At 43.6% G+C, this 9,493-nt stretch overlaps 1 protein-coding gene across 1 annotated transcript in view; it reads right to left on the reverse strand.

The window, feature by feature from the left end:
- slc1a7b (solute carrier family 1 member 7b) overlaps positions 1–7,044 on the reverse strand; it is a 31,517-nt gene extending 24,473 nt beyond the window's left edge. The window contains exon 1 of the mRNA XM_076726731.1: positions 6,715–7,044. Coding sequence (XP_076582846.1) covers positions 6,715–6,855 — 141 coding nt within the window. The 5' untranslated portion in view covers positions 6,856–7,044. The remainder of the gene's footprint in view (positions 1–6,714) is intronic.
- Positions 7,045–9,493: the final 2,449 nt, after the last annotated feature.

Here is a 9,493-nt window from a genome sequence, read left to right on the forward strand (position 1 = left end):
TTTAAGCAAGTCCAAGTTCTATCTCCTTCATCTGTTTTTTGGTGACCACAACTTCAGTCTTTGTATCTGAATGTGACCATATTGAGTATCATCTTTAGTCAGACTGGATTCTGCGACTGTAGTAATGTTATATTCTGACATTATACGCTGCTGTCTTATGCCTGATTGTTATAGAAGCTTGTTGAAGTGAGACCTCTGCACATACAGCAGACTGGGTGAGCAAGAGGCAATGGCTGCTGCTCATTAATGACCATATACAAGTTGTGTATTGTGCAGAGCTGGTGGGAGTGAGAGTGAGGTTAGGGATGTCAGGGGAGATGGGAGAACGGTGGATTGAGGGGTTGCAGGGCGAGGCGGCTGCATAATGACAGCTAAAGAGCTTTTCTGCTGGGCATTAAGCAGAGAGAGCTTAGTTTGCTGTATAAGAGCAGGATCAGCACTCGCATACAGCCAGCAGAGAAGGTTTGTCTCTGCTCATCTTCCACTCGTGTCCGTGTGTGTGTGTGTGTGTGTGTGTGTGTGTGTGTGTGTGTGTGTGTGTGTGTGTGTGTGTGTGTGTGTGGTGTGTGTGTGTGTGTGTCAGGTTTTACCAGCCAAGTGTGACACAAAATGAAGCACCGGAAAGCAACCAAACAGCATCACTAGTTCCAAATACACAACTTGTGCTCCAAACATGAATTATCCATCAGAAATACAAACATTTCATTTTTCATATTCATATTTGCTTTTAGTTTCTTTTCAGCTGTTATACTGGACGGGTGACAGGATACTCTATGAGTTAGCTCAGCAATTTCTTCCTCTTACAAATGAAAAAAATACAGTTATTAGCATTAAAATTCATCCTTCAATGATCTCTGGTGCTACAGCCTTTCTTTGGCTGATCATGAGCTTCAGGTGCAGATCTTAGCTAATGGTAACTCTACACTATGTTTTCTCTGTCTCTGTCATCCCATAATCCTCACTCTGGTCACAGAGGCCACTGTTGCATAGTTTAGTAACAGTTGGTTTTCCTCACTTTAGACTTATTAGAAAAGGCTGCCGTTTTCTTCTCTTCTTAGAAATGTGCTGTACAGCTGATTGAACACGTCAGATGGTTCAGGAAGCTTTCCGTCATGAGTTACTTCAGAAACATGAAGACTTTGCCTGCATCTTTTGCTAAACAGCAGCCATTGTGGCCAATTCTAAGATAATGGTGGGTGCTAAGATGACTGTAGAGAGAAGTCATGAAATCAGTGAAGTGACACAGTAATGTCAGTTGTCTGAAGTTTGGCTGAGGCAGTGCCACCCTGAACTGAGCAGCATGAATTACATTTTTCCTTATGTCTTCTTCCAGATGTTACAGTCTGCTTTAAAGACTTTGGCTGGTGTTGCTGGTAAGACAGTGGAAGGCGAGCTTAAGTCAACCCACTAATACTGATGCTGCTGCTTATGTAACCTGTGTCATAAATCTCTGACTGACTTCATACTTCCCATGCGGCAGCACAGAGCGAGACGAACGCTTCAGCTTTCCAGTTATGGGTGAATTTGGAGTCAGTGCAGCTCGTTTCAGGTGGGGAGAATAATCACACCGCTGCTGCAGATGCTTTCAGTGCAGCAGTGCTTCGACAGTCGAGTCTCATCTCAGTTGTTTTTGCCAACAAGAAATCAATCTACTGCGTCTACCAACAAACCGCCGTCTCCCATTGTACGATTTGCATTACTAATTTAGTTCCAGCAGTTTAACAGCATAATGGCTCTCCAACTCCACTACTGAGCAAACTATAGAGATTTTTCCTTGCTGGAGCTTAATTGAATATGCAGCAAATTTATGAATGAACAAGGCTAGAGGCAGATGTGAGGCAAAAAGTCAAGTACCGTATGCTTCTGTTTGATTTAGATATACTGCTTACTATCAACAACTCAGACAACTATGAGCAGAAACAGAGACACTACGCACATCCCGACACATAACACACGGAAGCCTGAGAAGTTGCATCTGTAGCGACAGAATGTTCCTGCATCGCAGTGTCCTCCCTGTGGCTGCTGGACGCTGGCAGCGGCGAGGGGTGAGATCACCTGCAGCCTGTCACAGGTGCTCTCAACCTGCTGCTCGAACTCTCTCTCCATGCCTGCCTCCACTTTCTTGTTTTCAATACTTTCTCGTTCTCCTTGACGAGGCTGCTTGATTGAGAAATGATGCATTTTCATCACACTGCAGTTGCACAAGAGTAAACTGAAACCGTTGGCTGGAGCAGCTGAATAAGAGCATTTTGTGCGTGAATCGTGCAGTAATCTCTGGGCGCAGACACAGTGGAGATATTTTAATATTTGTTCGTCCTACAGGCCCGTCTAGCCTCGGTCTAGCGCTGCTTTTGGAGCAAACTGCATCGGCTGATGAGAAGTGTGACGAGGTGAAAAGCTCAGAAAATAAATTCAACTTCCAAGGTCGCGTAAGGACCACAGTGTCATGAGCGCATTGTGCAGGAGGAAGTGATGATGAGGGTGAGAGCAGCTGAGATTTCTGCTCACATTTAAAACACCTCAGAGCTGCAGAGGGCAGCTCTTTTCTAGTCTTACAAACCACTCAGAGCACTTTAAACACACACACACACACACACACTGGTGCCTGAGGCTATCGTACAGGGTGCACATCAGGTGTGATAACCATTCACACACACACACACACACACTCACACACCCTTCTGTATCTTGCCTAAGGACATTTTGCCGTGTAGGCTGCCGGGGCCTGCCTGTTAAGATGAATTCATTTACAGTTATTGAGTGTTGCAGTTCTTGTCTTTCTTGTCACAGGACATCAGGGATGCAGCCTTCGTTGTTACGTCCCAAAGCTACAGCTGTCAGCTAATAGCTAATATAGATATTAGCCGTGACCGTCCTGATGCAGGCCTGAAACTGCATACTTTGCCTTCTATGTACTCTATTTTATTACTAGTATTCAGTGGTATTTGTTTTCCATGTTATGCATTCTCTTTATTATTTTTGCCTCCTTATTTTGTCTTATTTTTACTGTTATTATCAGTCAGGTTTCCTTCTCCATCTTATTGTACGGTCATACGTGCACTTGCTGCGTGTGATTTCTTTGTTGTAAAGCACTTCGAGCTGCCTTTCTTGTACGAACTGTGCTGTACAAATAAAGTTTATTGCTGTTACTCTTTGGTCTCAAACCCACATCTCAGCTGACAGTAGCTGATGTATACACGCCGTTAAAGTTACTCCACAGGTCAGAGCAGGATAGATGAGGTTCAGGTGGTGACTGATAGGCTGTCGTTGTCCACCAGGAGCACAAAGGGTCGAGCTCCCCTGACAGAAACATATATACATGGTCGATGTCTGTGATCTGATGTCGAGAATGTTAATGAGGTTTTCTGTGAAGATAATGAGATTTAGATTCAAGGTGCCGCTGCCGTGCGTGGAAATCATTCAAACAGGGCCTTGTGCCGTCAGTGAGGCTGTCTCACTCCTACACATACCTCGCTTGCCTCCTTTTAACATGGACAGCTTGAACAAAGCGCAAAGCCTTGAATCGCTGATTGCGTTATCTATGAAAACTGAGTGAGCCCCAGCTTTGTTTGCTGTTCCTGTTAAAAAGCATTTAAAAAAACATTCCCATGTGAACAGGCCCGAATATTTTTTGACAGCTCCAAAACATCGTCGTCTGAAAACATCCGACGGAAAGAATCTTCAGCACCATCACAGCTTTCAGAGCAGCTGCAGTGGAGCTTGTATTGGTTTGCTAATGCTCGTCTGTCTCATTCAGCCGATGTTCAGATGGCCAGTTTCAGGACGCAGACGTGGCATCGCACAAACAAGACCGTTCTGCTCGCTGAAGGACAAAATTAATGCAGATTTCTATGGAAACAAGCGTATATTGTGCTGTTTGGGTTCTCGTCTCCAGGTTTGGACTGGTTGTGCTCTACACTGCAGGAAGCAGATGCTCTCACAGGTTAGTGACCTGCTTTTTGTTTTTTGGTTGTCGCTCCTGCAAATATAGTAACGAGATGTACTTTCATAAGATAATACGTTCAGGGGATAATCTTCGGACTACCGTTACTCAAGAACCTTCAGTCTTTTGTTTCTGGTGGCTTTGTGATTGAGGAAGGCTTCAGAGGACGAAGCATGTGTCTGACTGTCTTTTCTGTGGACTCCAGGAGGAGGAGGAGCTACCGAGGAAAGGGAATGACCAATCAGAAACCCTGCTGTGGACTTAAAACGGCTCAGACTTAATGGACATCAACTGCACACCTGTGAAGTTTCATGTCTGCGTCTTGTGACACTGGTGAGGATGTTTACATAATTTCTAAATTTAGGTTAATCCCTTCATATTCTGCTACTGCACAGTGTGACCTCTCCTCAGAAATAAGCCACATCTTAACTAATGCCGGGCAGGTACACACACACACACACACACACACACACACACACACACACACTCTTCTCTCTCTGCCTAAAACAGGGATCTGAGCCTCTCCAAATGATCTGAACACACAAAGGTCGGTGCCTCGTGTGCCTCTCGTGTGCCTCTCGTGTGCCTCGTCACACGTCACCCTGACAGGTGCTCTTGTTTGATGTTCAATTAGAGAAAGCATTTGTTTGATTGGATTGTAATCCCCGATTGTGAGAGTAAAGGAGCCACAAGCTATTTTTAGGCCTATTTGAGAATATGTCAGAGCTTTAGTCAGAGGGGTGATGTGGAAGAAAAGGCTGCATTTTGTTTATGGAGCTCCTCCATAAAGCCGCTTGGTGGGGTTTAGAGCGATGTGCTGAAGCTGTGACATGTGCTCACACACACACACAGACACACACACACAGATACACACACTTCACATCATTGCAGGAAACACTGATTGGAGCTAGTTTCAGCTCGTGTCCTCTTATTTAGTTCAAAGGTCGCCGATAGATGAAGCAGCTCAATCGGTTTTGTAATATGTCAGATTTGTGCCTTGAATGTTGCCTCAAAGCAAGTAAGAGGAGATGTTTGACCTTTGGTTTTCAGTTTTTGTTTGACAAACCTTCCAAAGGGAAGTCAAGGACGCAGACTGACACTGACATGTTATAGAAAGCCTTTAGCATACAGTTTTTCACAGTTTATCCTCTTGATGTCTTTCTAAACTTTACTTGAAATTAATATGAGGCTTCCAAAGAGATTCCACCAACAGTGTTTGCTTGATGAGCTGAAGTGGAGGGAAAGTAAAACAAAGAGGGAATTTTGTGCTAAAACGACTTTAAAAGAGACTATTGTTTTTTTTTTTTTTTGTCTAACTCAGACTGCTGAAGCCTCATGAGCCGTCAGATAAATTGTGGAATATATTTTTTTGCAGAACGTCACAGCCACAGCTGTGCCTCTCTCCCTCCATTGTGTTTTGTGCACCTCACTCCATTTCCACTGAAGCGCATTAGGACAGGATCTCTTAATGGCCGGTATGAATAAGAGGAAATAATCAAATCCAAAGATTTGATGTTTCATAGAGTTGTATAATATCAGCAAATGGAAATATTCTGGTTTTACTCATATTGTCCCAGTTATCAGCCCCATATATTTGGTTTCTTTGGAAACTTTTGGGATTTTCGCTTGAGTTTAAAACTGACCAGCAGGTTGCTGCTTGTTCAGGGTTTAACCAGTCAAGTCACGCTTGCTGTTGGACTCTTTTAGACTCTAAAGTCGTGTTTTCTCTCCGTTGTTTTTGAAGTATATCACTGTGGTATGAGAGTCAGCTGACAGTCTGCTCTTTGTTAGAACACACAAATAGTATACTGGTATCTTCAGGAAGTTAAAACCAACATTATCACATGGAATGGACACAATGGAAACCAGGTTGGAAAAACATAAAACAGTGTGCAGCAGTGAAAGCAGTACGCAGACAGACAGTACTTAAGTGAAAGCACCAGTACATCAATCCAAAAATACTCCATTACAGAAACAGTCCTGCATTTAAAATCTTACTAAGTATTATCAGAAAAATGTACTTAAAGTATCAATACTCATTCAGACATTATCAAATGAATACTGAAGCATCGACGTTAGAGCTCAAGGTGGAGCTGGTTTGAGCTACTTTATATACAGCTAGCTAGTTTAGTCCAGTGGTTCCCAACCTAAGGGTCCAGCCCTTCCGATGGGTCACAAGATAGAAGGGGTCCTCAGGTGGTAAATGCTTTAGGAAGGAAGAGAAAAGCAAAGTTCTACGACATAAATTTATATGAATTTTTTGGACTTCTCTCTAATCTTTGTTTTGACCTATTTGAGCTTAAAGCCCTTATTTTAATTAAAAACCATGCAAGATGTTTAGCCAGGGGTCTGAAACATAAGCCCCGACAAGACGCAGCTGATTCCCCAAAATGTTGGGAACCGCTTGGTTGTAAATTGAACAACCTTTCATATAATTTATGGACTGGATCGCAATTTAAAAAGTAGGAGCTACAGCTGTCAAATAAATGTGGCATAAAAAGTGCAGTATTTCCCTCTGAAATGTAGTGTTGTAGAACAGGAAAGTAGCATAAAATAGAAAAATAAACAGGATACATAAAATCTAATAGAAATGTAAAAGTAATGGCCAGAAACCACAGCAGTGACATGTGGCCTCGTATCAGTGTGAAACACGCAGTGAAGCAGCAGAAGCACTGTGGAGGGGGATGCTCCACAGGAAAAAGGCTTTCTGCCAAAGCCCTTCTTCTGCCTACATGACGTCACGCTGGGTCACAGGGAGGAGACAGACTGACCTGCTCTGTGAGGCGCCGTGTCCTCAGAAAGAACCCCAAAAGACACCCAATGACCACAGCCAGCACCGACATGATGAGGAGCCCATTCTGTTTGCAGACGTTCTTCACCCGCACCCACACTGCATCCAAAGCCACGGCCATCGTGAGTCACCTGTCCTGCGTCCTACCAGCAACCCATAAATGTACCCAACCCAAAGCCTCAAATCCAGGTGAGAGGATGAAACCAGGAGCAAAAAACAGTGGATGAGGAAAAACTCCAGGACTGACGGGACGCTCTGTGAAATATCCAATCCTCCGTGATGTTTCAAAGCACCTTCGGGCTCAGCATCCCTCCCGTTCTCTCGCTGCGGCAATCTGCACTAAGCTAAGAAGATCCTCTCACTTTCCAGGCATCCCCTCCCACCCTGCTCCGCCCATCAGCGGCCCTGTGTGTGCTGACCCTCCACCAGGGGGATGGAACAGCTGGCAACCATGTCCCTGAGGGTTAGCATCACCAATCCTGTTAGTGCGCTACTGCACTAAACAGGTCTGAGGCAGGATTAAACATCCATGACCAATCTGACAAAGGTTTGCACCGTGGAGCAACTTCTCCGGCCCTCTGAGCGACCGTAACAATGTCTAAAAGAGCCTAACACAGTTCATAACCGTACAAACACTTCATGTTGTTGGTGGATAAAAGCGGCTTGTCCATCATTGAGCTGCATTATTTAGCGAGATGACATCCAATATGTCCATGAGAGACAATACAATTAACACACCTCACTGCCGCTAATGATGACGACTCATACTGACGAGCTGCCTTCATACACACACTGCTGCCCTGATATGCTGCACAGTCCAACATGTCAGCCTTTGTTCACACCCTCTCCAGTCCTGATGGTGTGTCTCACAAGTCTCAATTGTTCTTCAGCTGCCAAGGTTGCAGATATGAGTGTGGACAAGAAGAAAGGAAGTGAATAAAACCAGTGTGCACGCTGGCATTTAGCTGGTGAACACAGTGGAGCATTTAGCGGCTAAAGAGACAGAAAGTTCCCCAACAGGTAATGAATATTGTACATACATTTGCCATTTGTTATGATTTCAAATGAATGCTAATGTTGCTCTGACTGCTAACACGTAAGCCATAACAGTTAATGCAATGAAAATATGTCATGTTGTGTTTACGCCTTACAGACAAAAATCAATGGATTTACAGCCAGTTAGACAAGTACCTTGAGAACCAGTTACTCGGTACGCATTACGCTTTGAATCCTACACAGCGACACATGACGCATTCTGTGTTCATCATGTGTAGAAATAGAACAACATGCATCCAGCTTCTGCTTCAGAGGTATTTACTGACCATCAACAGCTGGTCCCAGTTCACACACACAGCAACAACTCTGAAGGAAACCAGCTGATCCCTTAATGTGGGTTTACCACTGGCTAACGTTAGCCATTCAGCTACGAGTGTGGAGGTGTGACCTTTCTCTTCTTCTGGTAGAAGTAACCGCCATTATTTCCCATGATGCAGCTCTGTAGCATGTCCTCATTAGATCTTCATAGCCTGCAAACTGCACACATCTTTTAAACTCCGTGTCCTCAGCTTGTAATTGATGTGGTTGTCTGTGTAGACATCGTGCAGCTGGATTCAGAAGCATTAAACATAGAGGATAACGTTCATTCTAAAAAAGACAAGAGGAATCACAGACAGTAAACACATCAATCCTATCAATAACTGTGAATATTGGCGTTATTATCTCCGCTTTGATTGGATTAAAAACTGCTGCAGTACTTGTGTTATCATCGTTAACATATCCTGTCATATTAAAGCATTGGAGTGGTCCAATCACTTGATGGAAATAGGTCGGTGCTGTTTTCACTCGACTCATCTAATCAGAGGCTGTTAAACCTTAAACACCAAATTAATGCATTTTAACTTTGTGAGGGGAAAGAGAAGCGGCACTGATTGGTCCTGTGAGACAATTCGCTGCAGTTCATTTGCTCTAATCCTGAGGGTGACAGCTGTGATTTGGCTGCTTAACCTCTCCTTAATGAAAATAACTTTGAGACGATTAAGGACAAAGAGGAAAGTGTGTCATTTAAATGCACCTCATACAGACCAAAACTCATTCACTCCATTCAGACAACTTCTGGCATACTGAGACAGATTTTAAATCAGGCCTGTGATCAGTTTCACGCTGAGGTTAAATATTTATCTCTGCTTTAATGTCGGCCATCGTCCAATCTAAAACAACACAATGTAAGCTTTGGACTTCTGTATACATACGCATCTGTAATACGACCGTGACAGAAACAGGTAATGTTAATATAAATGTAGTAAAACTAGAAGCATCGACTGCAGCCTTGTCTGATTTCCTGGAGATGAATGGAAATCTGAGAAGACGTGTTTTTGTTCTCGATCGCTTCATTGCTCATTATTCGAATTCTGAACACATCAAACTCAGATGATGAAGATGAAACAAGTGAAGATGTCTGAGACGAAGGCCAAGCACAAAACATGCCTTGGTGTCCCTCTCTGTGCCTCTTGGAGATAAAGCCGTCGCCTGAAGCAGATTTGTGCTTGAACGTCTCTGCGCTGTGTGAAGATGTTTTTTAAAGCTCGATGAATAAATGAAATATTACAGCACAATGAGAACGTTCTCGCTTCCACAGCTCAGTCTGTTTTCAAGTCTGTCAAAGTAATTTCTCTCTTTTGTGGAAATAAAAACACATCAGACGAAAGTTATTCTCCCAAGCAGAGTATTTCTACATGTAGACGCGTGCTCTGTTTTCATAT

Source organism: Chaetodon auriga, chromosome 3 (assembly GCF_051107435.1).
Source record: "Chaetodon auriga isolate fChaAug3 chromosome 3, fChaAug3.hap1, whole genome shotgun sequence".
Lineage (NCBI taxonomy): Eukaryota > Metazoa > Chordata > Actinopteri > Chaetodontiformes > Chaetodontidae > Chaetodon > Chaetodon auriga.